Raw genomic sequence first — 19,376 nt, forward strand, 5'->3', positions numbered from 1 at the left:
TGTTTACCTTTTATAGGACTTATCAGATTGATACCCAGAAAAATATGTTATGTCTAAATAAGTTGAAAATAATTCTTTCAATAAGTATAAACATTCTGAGTGACCAGAAAACAATTGTATTATATTTTGATTGGTAGTATTTCTCTTTTTCCTCCTGGAATTATAAAATCATAGTGCATCTTACCAACAATAGGACCTTGAAGGTGAAGAACTATGGAAGTTAATTTCAGGGGGCTCATATGATTGTGAAGCTGGACTCCACTGCAGTCGAATTTTAGAGCTTTACTCACAGACCTTAAGAACTTAGAATGAGAATCCACGTGGCTTGGTTTTGGAATCAGAGAATCACAGAAGCTTGGAGATAAATATCAGAACCTTAGAGAGTCATGGAACTTTGGAACCTCAGAATCTTGGGGCTGGATGGGTATTTGAGCTGTCGTTTTATAGAAGGGAAAAAGCAAGTCCCAGGGAATGGAAGCAATTTGCCTAGTTCTTTCCAACTTCTAAGAGTACAGCAGGGTTAATACCCTTATATTCCTGATTTCTGTCCAGGAATCCTGGTCCGCAGACAGCCCTGTCTTCTAGTCCAAGATGCTGGCCAAGAGTGTGGAGGTGGGGAGAGTGAAAGCGAGATGAGGAAAGGTGAGTGAGACCTGTGCAAGACTGTGTGAGATGGTGTCTCAGCTTTGAAGCTCACCAAAACCACAGGGTGGGGTGTCACGAGGCCCTATCTTTCTTGCCAGCTTTATCTCATGACGTACGAGTGTATCCGTCCCACCCTGCGCTTCTGCCCACACAACCACCAAGCTAATGTTCCAACTTCAATAAGCTTCATGGGAGCCCACCACAACTCTCTCAACCTCTATGCCTTTGTTCATGGTGCTCCAGGGCTGCCAAGTACAGCTGTGCACGTTGTGCACAGCACAAGGGTATCACATTCACATGGTACACATCCCAGATTTATACCAATAATTTCTAGCAGATGGCAGCAAAATGTCTTGAAGAAGAGGCATCTTTTTATCATTTGCACAAAGGTGACATATGGGGTAGCGGGGACACTGCTGTTTGCTCTGCCTGGAATATCATCTCCCCTGTTCTCCATCAAGCAAGCTCCTGCTCCATCTTTCAAGGCCCCCTTCAGATATTCCCTCTTCCAGGAAGATATGCATAGCAACCCCCACACCCCATTCCACCAAGCTGTCTGCATAGATTAATGATTAATAACATCAATCAATATTAACTGTTGATCTGGGAAACAATAGTGTCTGGCAGATTTCCAAATGAGATGATTCTTGATGGATCCCAGACCCAGGATTGAGTAACACTGAATCGGATACAAGAAAATGATGCTCTTTTCAACCTTTATTGGTTAAATCAAGGAGGAAAAAGTCTCAGTTTGGTGCAAACATCTTTCATACTTTTCTTTTTTGGTTGGGATTTTTTTTTTTTTTTTGAGATGGAGTCTCGCTCTGTCGCCCAGGCTGGAGTGCAGTGGCGCGGTCTCAGCTCACTGCAACCTCTGCCTCCCGGTTCAAGTGATTTTCCTGCCTCAGCCTCCCAAGTAGCTGGGATTACAGGCGCTCACCACCACACCTGGCTAATTTTTTATATTTTTTGTAGAAACAGGGTTTCACCATGTTGGCTGGATTTTTTATATTTTTTGTAGAAACAGGGTTTCACCATGTTGGCTGGGCTGGTCTCGAACTCCTGACCTCAAGTGATCTGCACACCTCGGCCTCTGAAAGTGCTGGGATTACAGGTGTGAGCCACTGCACCCGGCCCTCTATCACACTTTTCAACACTGGCAATTCTCCCATTTTGTCAAAGAGTAAGCAGGTTGCAGGCAGTGGTGTCTGCTGGAAATCTGATACTTGGGCTTCTTTAAATTGCATTTGATTTATGTATATGATTGCCTGCTTCCTTCCTTCCTTTCTCTGTCTCTCCTTTCCTTCCTTCTCTCTTTCTTTCTTTCTCTCTCTCTCTGTTTCTTTCATTCTAGACAGGGTCTCACTCTGTTGCCCAGGTTGGAGTCCAGTGGCATGATCATGACTCACCGCAGCCTTGAATTCCTGAGCTGAAGCCTCAAGTGATCCTCCCACCTCAGTCTCCCTAGTAGCTGGGACTATAGGCATATGCCACCATGCTCGATTAACTTTGGTATTTTTTGTAGAGAGCGGGTTTTGCCATGTTGGCCAGGCTGATCTCGAACTCCTGACTTCAAGTGATCTACCCACTTCAGCCTGCCAAAGTGTTGGGATTACAGGGGCAAGCCACCACGCCCGGCCTATGTGATTGTTTTCTATGTATATGATACTGATTTTCCACTTTTTGTAGCATTATAAAGCTTTACACATCAGTGCATTTAAGGACAAAGAAAAGTCTATTTAAATAAAAATAATGTCAAAAGTAGACCAGGTGGCATGCAGACAGTGCAAAAAATCCTGAGGGAGATGCTCAAAGGGCTAGAGTTTGAAAAAATCTACTGATTTATCTTGAAGAGTGCAGGCTCTGGAGCCAGGCAGCCTGAATTCAAGTCTTGACTTGCTAACTGTGTGACCTTGGGAAAATCACTTCCCCTCTCTGAACCTCAATTTCCTCATGTGCTAAATGAGAATAAGTATAATACCAACCTCCTTCACAATGAGTCTTCACAATGAGTAAGGCCAAGTGCTTGTCCTCCACCCCAACACATCCATTCAGGACCCAGAGACCAACCTGCCTCCTCTGACCTGCTGCACAAATGCCCTGACTGGACCATGTCTTACCTAGTATCCTTGGATAGCACCTCACAGGTGTATCTGGGTTTCGCCTGCTGGGCGGAGCAAGCTCCTTGACAGCAGGAACTTGGCTTTATTCATTTCTGCCTACATATTTGGTAGACTCACATAACGGGCAGAAAGAACTTTTCAGTGTTTGCTGCTTTTATTATCGTTGTAATTATTAAGACCGAGGAAGTCACATCCCAGTAACAGTGGGGGACCTCAAGGCACACATCTGTTTACAGATCCAGGAGACATTTTGACTTTAGGGAATTTTATTTGCTTGGGAAAAATGGGGAAATAATTGAACATGAAGGGTTGGGGCAAGGTAGCAGAGTGAGGTGTGGACTCACTTAGGGGGCTCTGTGGCCAGGACAGGGAAGCAGCCCTCAAGGTGCCACTGTTTGTCACGCAGGCGACGCAGGGACTGCATCTGTGGCTGGAAGGCCCCCCACTCATTCCAGTGCCGGAAGTCGCCAGGCTCTAGGAGGTACTGGTACCCGCGGTAGCCAGGATACTGATAGCCAACCCATCTGAGAGGAAAGTGAGAAGGACAGAGTGGAGACAGCCAGTCTCGTTGCCTGGCACCCAGACCCCTGCCAGACCAGCCTGTTCTTCATTGATCCCTGCAGTCTGCTGCTCTCTATCCCTCACCTCTGTCCTGGCTGTATCCCTTCCTGCTCTGTGTCCTGGGGCAAGGACTTTGCCTCTCTGATAGGCCTCGGTTTCCTTTTCTAGGAAGTGAGCATGGTCACGGTGCCTGGTTTTATTAAGAGTGTCGGGGGGGCCAAATGGAGAATGCACCTCGAGTTGTTTGCTAAGCATGTTGCCTGTGCATGGTAGGAATATTAATACACATCCCATTAAATGTGATGATGCAGGGCTCAGAGAACAAATCCAAGGAAGCAAGAATAGGACTTAGGGACTGGTTAGCAATGAAGCAAATGAAAGAGAGGAAGTGTTATTTCAAAAAACTGGTTTTCTTTGTAGGTAAGTGCATCGGTGTGTAGCAGCTGGGAACACGCACTCTGGTATTAAACATACCTGGGTTCAAATCCTAGCTCTGCCATTGATTTACTAGCTGTGAGAATCTAGGTGGATAAGGTATCAGAACCTCAATGTACTGTCTGTAAAATGGGGATGATAATGCACCGACCTCCTTGGTTTGTTATAAAGATTTAACAGTTATTCATTTAAAGTGGTTAGCACAGTCCTTGGTACATAGTAAGCACTCAATAGAAGTTATCATCAGTGATTAATTTCTAACTTATCTCATTATCTTTGCTGAGAGGGTCTTTCCATGCCTCTCCCAAACCCCCTCCCTCTATTGCAAAGCCTGATTTAAGTTCCAGCCTCTTCAGATAAACCTTTGACCTGCCCTCCACCCCAACATACATAGCCAAATCCTAGAAGCCTTCTCTCCTACTCTGACCTCCAGCAACACAATTGCCCTGGCTGGCCCATTCTTTACCTAGTATGGTTGGACACCATCTCACAGGTATAGCTGTGTTTCCCCTGCTAGGCCAAATAAGTTCCTTGAAGGTAGGAACTTGGCTGTATTCATTGCTGCTTTCCCCAGTGTGCGTAGCGTAGTGCCTGGCTCACAGGCAAGGCTCAGTATATTGCAGATGGCTTGAATGGCAGGGATACAGGTTTCAGAGAGGCAGAAAGGAACAAGAAAAAGGCCATGGCCCTGATGGTGTTACAGGAGCTCAGAACAAGTCTGGGAATGGAGAGACAGAGCCTTACATTTACCCAGAGGAGATCAGGGGTTTCTGGCATGGTCATTTGGAGACAGGGGGATGGATAAAGTGACTCCTTTGATCTGGCCCTTCCATGTATTCTCATAACATAAGGTCGTGGGGCTCTGTTTTGATAGCTTCAGATCCTGAGCGTTCAGAGCAGAAAGGGCACTCTTAGATCAGGGAGTTTTGTGTGTCCATTGCCTAACTGGCGAGACTGAGAGGCAGAGAGGTGTTTAGGCTCACTTCAAGTTCCTTATCATGTCAGTAGCAGGGGCAGGCCCATCTCATGAGGCAAATTACCTGCTCAGAACTCATTCTGTTCATTCTCCCAGAAGATCCTGATTTCCCTGAATATTCCCTGTCCCTGGATGCATCCGGCCTCATCTATCCACATCAGCGCCAGCTCTTTTAGTTGATTATTCCTTCAACCCCAACTAGGTTTAGCAGCTCCTATTTTCTCCATCTAACAGCTTTTTAGAGCTGATTTGTTTACACTGACCTGGAATTTCTCAAAGTATGACTGTATTCCCCAGAGGAATAAAGCTCTATTGGCTGAATATCAGGAACCAGCACTGGGAGACCATGGGAGGGGCCACGGCCTTCTATAGGTATCTGATGTTATAACCTGTAAGGAGGGCAGCCTCTGATTCTGCCTGTGCTTACAGCGGGGGACGTGGACCTGGCAGGAGTGATGCTTACGTTCCACTGGTGACCTTCACACTGCCCACGCGGTCACTGAAGCCGTGGACCCAGAGACTGGGCGCGTCGTCCCCCTGGATCTCTATGGTGTTGCCCTTGAAGTTGGCCCCTTCAAACAGGGAGATCTTGTGCTCCTGGGAGTCCTGGGGAAAGAGAGGCCAGGTCAGGTGTATGAGGTACCAATGGGACAAAAGGAAGAAACCTAGCGGGGCCTTCGGGGTGTGGAGGGAGACAGCTGAACCTATTCAGGCCGCTGGGGGACTCTCCAGAGACCACTGCTGTCTATTCTGGAAGGGGACATAAGGAAAATGGGATGACAACTCCCATGTCATACAGTCCTTGTGAGGATGATTAGTGCATCCATATAGAGCACTGAGCACAATGCCTGGCATACATCAAGTGCTCAATAAAATGCATTTATTGGCCGGGTGCCATGGCTCATGTCTGTAATCCCAGCACTTTGAGAGGCCCAGGTGGGAGGATTGCTTGAGGCCAAGGGTTCAAGACCACCCTGGGCAACGTAGCAAGATCCTGTCTCTAAAAAAATTTTTTTAAAAATTTGCCAGGCATGGTGGCGCATGCCTATAGTCTCAGCTGCTTGGAACGCTGAGGCAGGAGGATTGCTTGAGCCCACGAGGTTGAGGCTGCAGTGAGCTACTGCACTCCAGCTTGGGTGACAGAGCAAGATCTTGTCTCAAAAAAAAAAAAATTATTATTTTTAAAATTATGATCAGGGACAAAAAGGCTCAGAGAGGTTAAGCTTATTGATCAGCATCACACAGCCAGGGAGGGGCAGAACTTTTCAGAGAAACATTTCACTCCTAAGCCCAATCAATCAGTGTCCCTGTGCCATCAGGAATTTAAACAATTGCCCTTTTGTAAATGCTTCTTACAAACTAGGTGAAATGTGGAACATTGGTGGAACACAGATCTAGGTTCAAATCCTGCCTCTGACATTTATGCACTGGTGATCTTGGACATTTCACTCTGCCTCCCTCAGAGCCTCTGTTTGTTCATCTACAGAATGGGGTTACTGCCAGGCATGGTGGCTCACACCTGCAATCCCAGCACTTTGGGAGGCCGAGGCAGGTAGATCACCTGAGATCAGGAGTTCGAGACCAGCCTGGCCAACATGGTGAAACCCCATCTCTACTAAAAGTACAAAAATTAGCCGGGTGCAGTCACAGGTGCCTGTAATCCCAGCTACTCAGGAGACTGAGGCAGGTGAGTCACTTGAACCTGGGAGGCGGAGGTTGCAGTGAGGCGAGATCGTGCCACTGTACTCTAGCCTGGGTGACAGAGCAAGACTCTGTCTCAAACAACAACAAAAAAGAATGGGGTTACTATTGCTTCGTGGGATTGTCATGGCTGCTCAACCCATGGTTGAGTGCTAACTGTAAAACAGGCCCGGCAGGGTGTGATGGCTTACGCCTGTAATCCTAGCACTTTGGGAGGCCGAGATGGGAGATCACAAGGTCAGGAGTTTGAGACCAGCCTGACCAACATGGAGAAACCCCATCTTTCCTAAAAATACAAACAAAAAACAAAAAAACAAAATTAGCCAGGCGTGGTGGCACGTGCCTGTAGTCCCAGCTACTCAGGAGGCTGAGGCAGGAGAATCACTTGAACCTGGGAGGCAGAGTTTGCAGTGAGCCAAGACTGCATCACTGCACTCCAGCCTGGGTGACAGAGCGAGACTCTGTCTCATAAAACAAACAAACAGACACATAAAAAACCAGACCCACCCTTGAATTTGGGCACATGATTCAGTTCTGGCTTGCACTTATTTTTAATGCTTTCATGACCCTATGTCTTCTTTTTAAAGTTTGTCTGTTATTTCTGAGGGCAGGGATCATCCATCTTTTCAAAAGTCATCATGCACTGTTTTAGGCCCAAAGGTTTGAAAAGCCAAAGACATGAACAGGAAATAGCAGAGTGATGCCAACCTCAGTGTCTAGGTTCAAACCCACAGACCTGGGTTCAAATCCCAGCCCCAGCAACTCCCAGCTGTGTGGCCTTAGGCCAGTCATTTTCTACTTCTGAGTCTCAGTTTCCTTGCTTTTAAAATGCACGTTATCATAGCCTGTCACATAGGACAGTTGTAGGGATTATGTAAAAGGCGGGTAATATACCCAGTACGTAGTTGGTGCTTAAAAATGGGCGCTGTGATTATCTACTGTTATTCACCACCACTAGGAGGAAGAGAAGCCCAGGATGTAAGTGCATCCTTCTGTGAAAGACTCTAGTAGAAGATTATAGATGAAGAAAGAACTTGTTAATTCTTCCAGAGAAAAGGAGAGCAGATCAGGGAAGGCTTCATGGAAGAAGTGACACTTGAGAGGGGCCTTGGAGGTTAAGGAGGAGTGCACAATGCTGAGAAGGGAAGGAGGCTTGAGGGAAGGCACTGAGGCAGAGAAGGCATAGACAAAAGCTGGGAGGTGGGAATGTGCAAAGAAAATATCTGTGTGACCAGGGTGCAGGAAGGCAAATGCATGCTGTCAGGCAGGGATAGAAGCACAGGGGACCCTTTGGGACATGGCAAGACAAATGCCCTTAATGCAATTACCAGCCAGCGGTAAAAGGACTTAATTAGTGGTAACAACGATTACTTATTACTGTTACAGTATTGAGGGCCTTGGGAAAGTTGTTAGTCAATGACTCCCCACTGCTAGTAGCGTCAAGACTAAACTTACCATCACTTATGAGACCCTGCAAAACCCTGGCCTCCACCAGCACCTTCTCTCCCATTTTGCCTCCCTCTCTCCTCCACTCCCTCTACTGCAGCTTTGCTAGCCACCTTTAATTTTCTTGGTCCCACCAGTCCATCGTTGCTCCAAGAGTTTTGCACACACTGTTCCCTGGAAGGCTTTACCATCTGCTCTTCACACGGCTAAGTTGGTTTCCAAACTTTGGTAGCTGGCTTCCCTGACCACGCCCTGACCACTCCCACCTCTAACAATATCTGAGCCCCCAGTTCCTGCTTCTGCTCTCCTAGTTAGATTGCACCGCCTTTGTGTAGCACTCGCCACAGTTTGCAATTGTAGATGGATTTCCATGATTAGGTATTTGTTAGCTGCCTCGCTGGGTAGCTTAAGTCCCATGAAGACAGGACCTAATCCGTTTGATGCATAGTTTTGCACCCAGAGCCTAGAACCAGAGCTTTTGGCAGAAACAGGCCAATTGGTTAGGTGCATTGGTTCACACCTGTAATCCCAGCACTTTGGGAGGCCCAGGCGGGTGGATCACTTGAGATCAGGAGTTTGAGACCATCCTGGCCAACATGGTGAAACCCCATCTCTACAAAAAATACAAAAATTATCTGGGCATGGTGGTGCACACCTATAATCCCAGCTACTTGGGAGGCTGAGGCAGGATAATTGCTTCACCCAGGGAGGTAAAATTTGCAGTGAGCCAGGTCATGCCACTGCCCTCCAGCCTGGGCGACAGAGTTAGACTGTGTCTCAAAAAAAAAACAACAAAAAACCGGAAAATAGAAATAGGCCAACTGAAATGCCTGGGTTCAAGTAGAAGATGGTCAGGTCTATTATTTTTTTTTATTTTGAAAAGATCCCTCTAACTTCCCAGGACAGGCGGCTAGAAAGGAGTCAGGGAACCCAGCACGGAGAGAGCTGAAGCTGACCAGGTCAGAGATGATGGTGGCCTGGACCAGGACTGTGGCAGGGCAGAGAGACGAAGGGTTAGACCAAGCTTGTTTAACCTGCGGCCTGCAGGCCACATGTGGCCCAGGATGGCTTTGAATGTGGCCCAACACAAATTTATGAACTTTCTTAAAATATTATGAGACTTTTTTGCAATCGTTTTAAAGCTCATCAGCTGTCATTAGTGATAGTGTATTTTATGGGTAGCCCAAGACAATTCTTCTTCCAGTGTGGGCCAGGGAAGCCAAAATATTGGGCACCCCTGAATTAGACCATTGGATCTCAGCCCTGGCTGCACAGATGGACTACTTAGAGGGCACAGAAAAGATAGTAGTGCCGGAGTCCCAGCCCCAGTATTCAGAACTAATTGGTCTGGCGTAGGGTCTAGGCTTTGAGATTTCTAAACTTTTCCAATAACATCCTTTATTTAAATAAATATACCTAAAATGTTATAATTTCAATATGTAACCAATATAATGATATCAATGCATTGTTGACATTCTTTAAACAATTTTTTACTATGTATTCAAAATTTAGTGTGTATTTTACACTTATGACACATCTCCATTTAGCCAAAATTCAAGTGTCCAATGGCCACATATGGCTAGTTCCTGTTATGTTGAATAGCAAGCTTCTAGAAGTTACTGGAAAAGCCCTGGTTGATCACTCTTCCAAATAAACCCCTTAACATAGCTTGGCATATAAGAACCATTCAATGATTGAGAGACATCTGTAGATTCTTACAGAGAGTGCATCATGAAGGCAAATAATTCAGTCTTACATGCTGCGAAAAGCATTGGGAGTGATCTGTTTGAATAATCCATTAAGATAAATTTGGTGATGTCAAAACAGCTGGTGGTTGGCACTTGATAGCCTCAAATGCACATTCATGAAAATTCTTATAAGTGTTCCCGTCATGGAAGACAAAAGTCGGTTACCATCAGCAACTAACATTGGTGAGTAAGATGTAGCTGGTTCATGATTCATCATCAACTTAATTCTGGAAAAAACTGTGAATCACTTGGGGATATCACCACCATTTTGACCTTGAATCTTCTGAAAGTTGACTTAGTTAAATATTATAAGAAACTCATTCAGTATATTGTCTTCTTATTAAGAGGTTCAAGCTGTGTTTCTACAGTATCCCTCTTCTTTTTTTTTTTTTTTTTTGAGATGGAGTCTCGCACTCTCACCCCAGCGGGAGTGCAATGGCGCGATCTCAGCTCACTGCAACCTCTGACTCCTGGGTTCAAGCAACTCTCCTGCCTCAGCCTCCCTAGTAGCTGGGATTACAAGCATGCGACACCACGCCTGGCTAATTTTTGTGTTTTTAGTAAAGACAGGGTTTCGCCATGTTGATCAGTCTGGTCTTGAACTCCTGACCTTGGGTAACCGCCCACCTCGGCCTCCCAAAGTGCTGGGGTTACAGGCGTGAGCCACCATGCCCGGCTACAATATCCCTCCTCTTAGCCATTGCATGATCTGCAACCAGCATGTTTAGTGTTTTGAATGGGCACTGAAATTTGAAAAGCTTTCCCAGGCCTGGCATGGTGGCTTACAGCTGTAATCCTAGCACTTTAGGAGGCCCAGGTGGGAGGATCACTTGAGGCCCGGAGGTCAGGGCTGCAGTAAGTTATGATCACATTGCTGCACTCCAGCCTGGGGGACACAGCAAAACCCTGTCTTCAGGAAAAAAAAAAAAAAAGCTCCCAGGAAGGTCTAAATGTGCAGCCAAGGATATCAAGAGAATCAAGGAAGATGCTGAAGTTTTTAGCTCTAACTTGGAAGCTTTTGTGTTTACCATTTGCCCAGGGTTCCTAGCTGAGTATGTAGCGAGTGTGTTAAGGACACTGATGAATTGATGAGCTCAAGAATCCACTGTCCTTTGACAACTCAGAGGCTGCCACGCCTCCCTACCCACCATCATCTCCTTTTTGCCCTTGTCACATCTCAGACTTACCCCTGCCCTGCCCCGCCTGGCTGATTCTCCAGCCCCAGCCGGAGAGCCACTCACCATCTTGATGGGCCGGAAGGACATGAGCCGATCACTGCGGTAGCTGCTCGACCATGTGTCCCAGCGAGGGTACTCGCCCTTCTCCAGGATGAACATCTCCCCGCGCAAGTTGGACTGCTCAAAGGCGACCCAGCTGCACACAAGAAAGACCATGAGGCAGACAGGGGACAAATGGTTAGTAGAAGCCCCCACTCCCTACTTGCCTTTCTCCCCTGGCAAGGCTGCCCTGAGGCCAGTAGGAAAGTCCAAAGGGGGCTGAACATGTCTGGGTTTGATTTTAGGCTATGACACTTACAGGCTGTGTGACTATGGGCAAGTAACTACTTCTCTGAGCCTTTTTCTCATCTACACTCATATGCTTATTTCCTTGGAGTTGTTGAAGGATTAAATGAGATAAATATGTGTGATTATCTGAGCACACTGTTTCTCTAGATGCAGGGTTCATACATGCTTCAAGTACTATCAGGACTTGGAGCCGAGGAACACATAGACATTTTAAACTTGACTCCAACTAGGAGAAAGTCTCTGTTTGATGTTAATGTGCCTTTAACACTTACTAATCTCTCCTTTGTTTCTTTTGTAACAAAGGGAGAAAAGGCCACTAGCCCAGAACCTCCAGCAGACAATGGTGTAATAGCAACCTAATAATACCACTTTTGTGTTTATTAGTTTTGTATGGATACCTTTGACTTATAGGAAAGAATACTAGCCTTCCATTGATAAAAAGTGGTGTAAAGGTTCTTTAAACATGTGTTTATTTGTGTTTAGCAGGATCATTTTAAATGAATTATGTTAAATGAACGACAATCTTGGAGGTACAGGGGTAAGGGAAAAATTGATACAGGTGTTTGCATCCTTGCTGGGTAAAGACTGGCCTGGCATTCAGGAGACACTCAGTAACTAGTACGGGGCAATAGGAAGGGAATGATGGTAATATCTACCCTCAGATACCTGTGATAATTTAATGTGAGAATGCATATGAGGGTGCTAGGTTCCTTACAAGGACTAATTAGAGGTTTGAAATTAGATGGAAGATTTACCTGGTTTTCCCAGTGAAGACTGATTAAGGATAAGAAGCGAGCTTGTGTTAGAGGGACCAGGGATTGTGGCAGTGCAGGTGGGGTGGATAAGACAATCCCCATTCCATAGATGAGAAAGCTGAGACTAAGGAACTCCTTGACCTTTGCTCCCTGTATGTTCAAGAGTTCTCAGGGAACAAGAGAGGGATGAGGGGACACTGACACTAGCATCTTCTCCCAGGGGCTACTGGGACCCTGCTCTCCCCAGAAGGAGATGAGGATGAGGGTCTAGCACTGTGGGCCGAGAGAGAATACATCAGAGGAGCCTCAGGTCTTTGTCTGAGAGATGAGTTAACCACATTGGGGTAAATTAAAGATATGTTTGTCTTCCCAGAATAGAGTTGAATTTGCCTCAGCCCTGTCTGGTCTGGAGTAGAAGAGAAATAAATGGGAGAATAGGTGGATAGATGGATGGACAGATGAATGGGTGGATGAAAGGATGGTTGAATAGATGGATAGGCGGATGGGTAGACGGATGGATGAATGAATGCATGGATAAAGGGATGGATAAAGGGATGGTTGAATGGATGGATAGGTAGATGGGTAGATGGATGGGTGGATAGATGGATAGATTTATAGATGCATGGGTGGGTGATGGAGAACATACGGGGGTATGTATGTATAAATGGAGAATGGACGTATGTATGGATAGATCGATAGATGAATGGGTAGATGCATGGGTAAGTAGATGGATGATGAATAAATGGGTGGCTAGATGCATGGGTGAATAAGAAGGGAGCCTTGGAAGGTGGTTTCATGCAAGAGTTAAGAGGGCAGACCCTAGAAACATACAGACCTGAGTCCTAATCCAAGCTTGCTGATTATTTGCTGCATGAATTTGGGCAGCACTTAGGCTTGCTAAGCTTTAGTAGCAGAGAAGAAATGATACATCTACTTTGTTGCATCTACCTCGTTGGGAGATTATGAGGGCCTAAAAGAGGGGATGCATGGAACAGATACAGCACAGAGTAAGTCTCCAAATTAATACTGTTCATGATTAAATGGAGAAGGGAACTGGAGGTCTAGGCTTATGGAAGAACAGACACTGATGTGGTCTTGCCATCATGCCAAAGGTCCCCCTAAAATCTCCCCTATCTTCTTGAGCAGCAACAGTGAGGATCTAAATTTTAAATGTTTATATCTATGCCTTTTCTTATCTCCCATGGCTCATTTAAACCTGCAAGCAAGGAGAGAGGGTAGGGCAGGAATTTTAATTTATAAGATATGGAAACTGAGGCTAAGAGGGGTTAAGTCCCCAGCCTAAGGTCATGTGATGGTGTCAGGTGTCAGGCTGTAGTCTCCTGGTTTTCAGGCAGGCAGGGCTCCTCACTTTCCCCAGGCCTACCTCACCCTCTTCATTCTTTTTTTCCCATGGCCCTGCCAGCGCCTACACAGACCCAGGCCCCCAGACCACAGGCCCGTTTCCATGCCCATCAGGCACAGCTCCAAGGCACACGTCAGACACCAGCTGCATCTTTGTTTGAGGAGAAATACTCTGGGTTTGAGTCACTGGTACCAAAAAAAGCCTGAAAACCCAAGCTGGCCACATCCGGTAGCTTCTGCTTCCAGCTGGGTTTTTGGCACTGAGGGTGGAGCTGAGGCTGCGTTAACCACACTGAGGGTGCAGTGGGTGCAGGAGGTAGAAATGGTCCTGGGTAGGCTCCAGGATAAGTTGGCTAAATGCACAGGGCAGGGAGGTGGGTACGTGAGCATCAGAGTCACCTGCCGTGTTTGGGTGCCCACAAGGTGACAGACCCAAGCTGCATGATCTTCCTCAGACCTCAACATAATCCTGTGAGGAGTGAGTGAGGGCCATCATTTTCCCCATTTCAAAGATGGAGAAACTGAGGCTTGGACACTGAACAAGGCAAAGAGGGGAAGTCAGGACTCAAACCTAGGCTTGTCTGACCTCAAAGCCCATCTCAGAATGGGCTGAGAATACAGGATGACTGGAACCCTTGCAGGCTTTCAAAGTGGGGAGACAAGAGCCAATGAGCCACGTGGATCTTGTCCTGGGGTTGCCCCTCCACTGTGACCTCAGCACACACAGGCTTGACATAGGGCAAACACTCTGTCCAAGGATGACGCTCCCTGTTTTATATGGGAGTTACTAAGGCCCAGAGACACCCACAGAGACAGGAACAGGCAGTGAAGCATGGTGATTAAGAGCTTTAGGAATGAACTCAATCAACCTGAGTTGAATCCTGGCTGTGCCACTTACCAACAGGTGACCTTGGGCAAGAGACTTATCCCCTCTGAGCCTCAGTCTTTCCATCTGTCAAGTGGGCATAAAAATAGCCCCTCCCTCCTACAGCACTGTGAATCATCTAGGTGCGGTCCCAAGTCAGTGCCTGGCACCTGGTGGGTGCTCCACAGATGCTTATCATCACTCCCAGGCAGCTAGACGCCCAGGAGAGGGGACAGCGAGTGCACACTTCACTCTTTGGCCTCTCTCTGCCCTCAGTGATGGGCTAGAGTTTTTGCTACAGTAGAAGCAGCATTTCTCCAGAGCCCAGAACCATGGCTTACTGCCAATGTGATCTTATGCTAATTGGATCACCTCTCTGAGCCTCAGTTTCCTCATCTGTAAAATGAGATTGAGAACAATTCCTCCCTCTCCAGTTTGATATGAGGATTGGAAATAACGTATGTGCCAGGAGCACCAACGGCCGCAGGCACAAAGCAGATGCTGGAGAAATGGCAGCTACTGTTGTGTGGTCATTTTACAGTGGCAGAGAGTGTGCCCCTCCTCCGCCTAGCACTCACGGTCCCGAGGAGACAATGATGCTGCGCACACGGTCGAAGCCACGGTCTCCCAGGTTCAAGCACTCCCCCGAGAATTCTAACCGGCGGCCCTGGAAGTTTTCCTGTTCGAAGACCACCAGCTGCAGGAGAGAAGCCCCCATGCCGAGGGCAGAGTGAGGGGGAGTAAAAACTTCATTATCTACATAAATAAAGGCAGGCAGTGCAGGAGTCACATAAAAGTGTGATGAGCCACGGTTTGTGAAATGATGCTGTCCTCCCACCCCCCAATTCTTTACTGTTGTTTTTTGTTGTTGTTGTTGTTTTTCTGAATCTCACTCTGTCGCCCCAGCTGAAGTGCAGTGGCACAATCATGGATCACTGCAACCTCTGCCTCCCAGGCTCAAGTGATCCTTCCACCTCAGCCTGCTGAGTATTTGGGATTACCGGCACACACCACCATGCCCAGCTATTTTTTGTAGACACAGGATTTTGCCATATTGCCCAGGCTGGTCTCGAATTCCTGAGCTCAAGTGATTGGCCTGCCTTGGCTTCTCGAAGTGTTGAGATTACAGGCGTGAGCCATTGCACCTGGCCTCATGCGCTAATTCTGAAGCTAAGATCTGCACCATCATTAGGAACTTACGAACTTCCCTTTTGGGACTTTCTTTGTGCTATTCCTCCTACCTGGAATGCCTTCTCCACCACACGTCTCCAGCTTGGAGCTTCCACAGCCTAACTGAAGTTCGCTAACTCATTCCAGGCTCGACTTTCTGTTTTAGGCTCAGATGCCACCTTCTCCAGGAAGCCTTCTCTGATTGCCCTCTCCCCCATCAGCCTTGGTTGAGCATCCCCCACTGTGTTCTCTCTCCCCATTAGCAGCACAACTAACCCACCACACAGTCACTGCTGTTTTGCTTTGGGGTCTCCCTCTCTCTCTGCACTCCCTCTCTCCCATTACCCAGTCCCTCCAAAGACCAAGGGCTCCTCCAGGGCAGGGCCTGAGGTTGATCCATTTCTGCATCTCCAGCCCCAGCCCCAGTACCTGCCACAGAGCTGATGCTCAGGGGACACTTGCAAATCCAACCCTCCACAACACAGGGGAAAACTTAAGCTAATCTTCTCTCCTTTTTTTTTTTTTTTTTTTTTTTGAGACGGAGTCTGGCTCTGTCGCCCAGGCTGGAGTGCAGTGGTCGGATCTCAGCTCACTGCAAGCTCCGCCTCCCAGGTTTACGCCATTCTCCTGCCTCAGCCTCCCGAGTAGCTGGGACTACAGGCGCCCGCCACCTCGCCCGGCTAATTTTTTTGTATTTTTTAGTAGAGACGGGGTTTCACCGTGTTAGCCAGGATGGTCTCGATCTCCTGACCTCGTGATCCGCCCGTCTCGGCCTCCCAAAGTGCTGGGATTACAGGCTTGAGCCACCGCGCCCGGCCGATCTTCTCTCCTTACTAAGCCTCATGTTTGGTTCCTTGTCCACTTGCTGTTCCAAGTTGGGACAATTTTTCCATTCACATGGACCGAGGCCATTGTCTGCCTTCTTTGAGCTTCAGTTTCCCCAGCTGTAAGAGGAAGAGGTTCATATACCCATGACCCAGCATTTCCACTTCTACCCTTGTTCACCCAAGAGACATTCCTGTATGTGTGCCCCAGGAGACAGGGATAAGAACGTCCAAGCCATTCTGTTCACGAGAGCAAAGCCGGCAACCACTGAAATTGTGCTCAGCAGGAAAGAGATGGTCACACTCTGAAATATTATGCAGCAGCCAGAATGAATGGCCCGCAGTCATGGGCAACGATACGGATGGATATTAGGGATCTCATAGTAAGTGAAAAGTACAAAGAAAAACCCAGAATAATCACATTGCATATTTCAGTAAGTTAAAAACATATAAATCGGCCAGTTGCGGTGGCTCACACCTGTAATTCCAGCACTTGGGGAAGCTGAGGCTAGGAGTTCGAGACCAGTCTGGATAATATGGCAAAACCCTGTCTCATAACTTGGTCACAAAATAAATAAATAAAACAAGTAAATAAATATACGTGTGTATGTGTGTATACAGTTTTAAAGGAATAAAGTATAAAAGTGTATACAAAAGCAAACAAGCAGATTAGAGACAAAAGTTGAGGATAGGATGGTATTTCCTGGAATTGGGGAGGAAAATGATGGACTCAAGGGAGACACCTTAAAGTTAGGTAGACAGTTTTTAACCAAGTCCTGGCTTTTATATGGGTGGTGGGTTTGTAGGTACATGTTGCATTATTAAAAATTAAATAAAACTAATGATTAAATAGGTACATAAATAAAAGCCAACCATGTACAGACCACATGAGAGCGTGTCATGAACTAGGGGTTGCAAAATGGCCTACTTCTGTGCACCTGAAGTTAAAACCACACCAAACCAAATCCCAGGGGACTGGACACCTTGCTCCACAAGATCCCTTTCAGCCCAGACCACCTCGAGCAATTTTCAGGAGGGTCTGAGGCCATCCTGCTGCCCCACTGAGCCTCCAAGGACAGCTGGTTCCCTGCCACTAAGCCAGCCCACTTCCTTTTCTTCTCTTTTTTTTTTCTTGCTTTCGATAAACTCTAAGCATGTGCATGTGCAGGTGTAGCCTGATTGCCAGGTGTCCCTTCAGCTGTGAAGTGTTATGTTTTGGTTGTTGTTATTGCACAACTCCACAACAGGTCCCCTTTTGCTTTTTGTTTTCTTCTTCTTCTTCTTCTTCTTTTTTTTTTTTTAATGGAGTCTCACTGTGTTGCCTAGGCTGGAGTGCAGTGGCACGATCTCGGCTCACTGCAACCTCCGCCTCCTGGGTTCAAGTGATTCTCCTGCCTGAGCCTCCCCAGTAGCTGGGATTACAGGTGCCCGCCACCACACCTGGCTAATTTTTGTATCTTTAGTAGAGACAGAGTTTCACCATGTTGGCCAGGCTGGTCTCAAACTCCTGACCTCAGATGATCCACCTGCCTCGGCCTCCCAAAGTGCTGGGATTACAGGCATGAGCCACTGTGCCCGGCCCCACTTTTTCCAAGTGTGTCAGAACCCCTGGCTATTTTATGGGCTCCCAGATTGGCTGGGCTCCACTTGTGTCCCAGAAGGAGGAGGGAGGAGGAGACCAAGATGAGGGAAAAAGAGAATAGAGACAGAGGATGAGAGTCTGGGGAGGTGGAGAAGAAGAAAAGGGAGAGTAAATAGAAAGGAGAGAAAATCAGCCAAGAAAAAGGAGGAGAAAGAGGTGCGGAGGAGTAAGAGGTGAAAGAGGAAGAGCAGGAGGAGAAGGAGGAAGCGGAGGAGGGAGGGAAGGAGAGAAGGCACCCAGCCACTGCACCCCCAGGTCCTTACCCTGTAGTTCCCAGGAGGCAGTTCCGCCGCCTTGGCACTGGTAATAGGCACGGTTGTTGGGGCCAGGGCAGTGCCGGGACTAGGGGATGTTCCTGCAGGTGGGGCCCCCTTCCCCTTGGTATCAGGCCCTGGGTTCACCGCCACGGTGGCCGAGGCCGGGGCCTTTGCAGCCTGAGACATGGTTCCCACCTGCAAAAGTCTGTAAAGAAACCCTGGCCTTCAGGGATGACACCCCCAAACTGCCTGCTGCCCTCACAGCCCCAAACCCTGTGCTTTCAGCCTCCTTTGGAGCTCGTTTCCTCTCTATCCTTCTTGGAGCTTATTTCCTCTCTATCTGTTTCTGAAACGTAAGCCTGGAAGTTTTTCATTCCATCCCTACTCCCTAGCCAAGATCTTCCCTTCTGGGGGCCACTCATCCCGCATATATCCTTCCTCCAGGCTTTTGACCATGCGATTCCCTCCACCAGCTGTTCCACCCTCCATTACCCCGCTAGGTCCTTCTTTAGGCCCCTGCAATTTTCCACACCGCTTATCACACTGATTTGCTTGTATAACTTCAATTTGCCTCCCCACGCTAATAACAAGAGGTCCCACTTCGGAGTACTGAAGGTATGCCAGGCACTGTGACATACATTAATTAACCCATCTGACCATGACCCCAACCCCATGGAGTAGCTGCTATCATGATCCCCTCTGAGCAGCAGGGGGCTGGAGAAGGAAGGGGCCCAGCTCAGGCCCAAACAGCTACTAAGGGGTAGGGCTCTGATTTCAACTCAAGCAAACGGAGCCAGCAACTGGGCTCTTAAAGTGCTCTGCCGTTTGCTTAATCTGCTTTATTCACCATCCATCCCTAACACTTGCTCTGCAGCTGGCACATAGGAGATGCCCAATTAACGTTTGTTCAGAGAAGGAATGAATGCATGCTCCCAACTCCTTTCCTAGTCCACTTCCTCTGGGATTGTCTAGGGGGTTGGTGTATGGGTGCAAATATAGGCCGGGGACTGGGGCATATGGGAACATCCAAGAGGATGTATTTACTGCATGTCGAGGATTCTGAAAATGAGGACTGTGGCTGGGTAGGCGTTGGGTGGAGAGGGTGTTGGTCAATTCCAGTGGTTCCTTGTTGCTTTGGGGTCATGGACTCCTTCGAATGTTTGATGAATACCCCAACTTTGTCCCCAGATAAAAATAATGCCCCCTTTAACTTTGGAGACAATGTTAAGGGATTTGAGGACCCCCTGCTAGCACAGATTAAGACCCTCTGGGCAAGCTGATTCCCGAACACATTCTGTAAGGAGGAGCTATTTGGGATAAGCATATCCCTCCCCCAGCCT

The 19,376-nt window shown here is 47.5% G+C and overlaps 1 protein-coding gene across 1 annotated transcript; it reads right to left on the reverse strand.

Annotated features, from left to right (window-relative positions):
- Positions 1-2,900: 2,900 nt before the first annotated feature.
- Positions 2,901-18,313, reverse strand: CRYBB1 (crystallin beta B1). The gene is made up of 5 exons (XM_033233085.1): positions 18,043-18,313; positions 14,722-14,840; positions 10,877-11,009; positions 5,204-5,346; positions 2,901-3,292 (listed from the first exon to the last, which is right to left on the reverse strand). Exons 1-5 carry the CDS (start codon positions 18,220-18,222, stop codon positions 3,109-3,111), a joined length of 759 nt encoding a protein of 252 aa, XP_033088976.1. The 5' UTR covers positions 18,223-18,313; the 3' UTR covers positions 2,901-3,108.
- Between the last annotated feature and the right edge of the window lie 1,063 nt (positions 18,314-19,376).

The sequence above is a fragment of the Trachypithecus francoisi genome, unplaced genomic scaffold, assembly GCF_009764315.1.
Source record: "Trachypithecus francoisi isolate TF-2019V2 unplaced genomic scaffold, Tfra_2.0 Lachesis_group14, whole genome shotgun sequence".
NCBI lineage: Eukaryota > Metazoa > Chordata > Mammalia > Primates > Cercopithecidae > Trachypithecus > Trachypithecus francoisi.

Excerpts from the sequence above, each read along its gene's own strand:
- CRYBB1 (XM_033233085.1), bottom strand. The coding sequence starts at position 18,222 with ATGTCTCAGGCTGCAAAGGCCCCGGCCTCGGCCACCGTGGCGGTGAAC. Across the intron at positions 14,841-18,042 it reads TGCCTCCTGGGAACTACAGG|CTGGTGGTCTTCGAACAGGA; the intron begins GTAAGGACCTGG and ends TCTCTCCTGCAG. Across the intron at positions 11,010-14,721 it reads ATCATTGTCTCCTCGGGACC|CTGGGTCGCCTTTGAGCAGT; the intron begins GTGAGTGCTAGG and ends TCTTGTGTGCAG.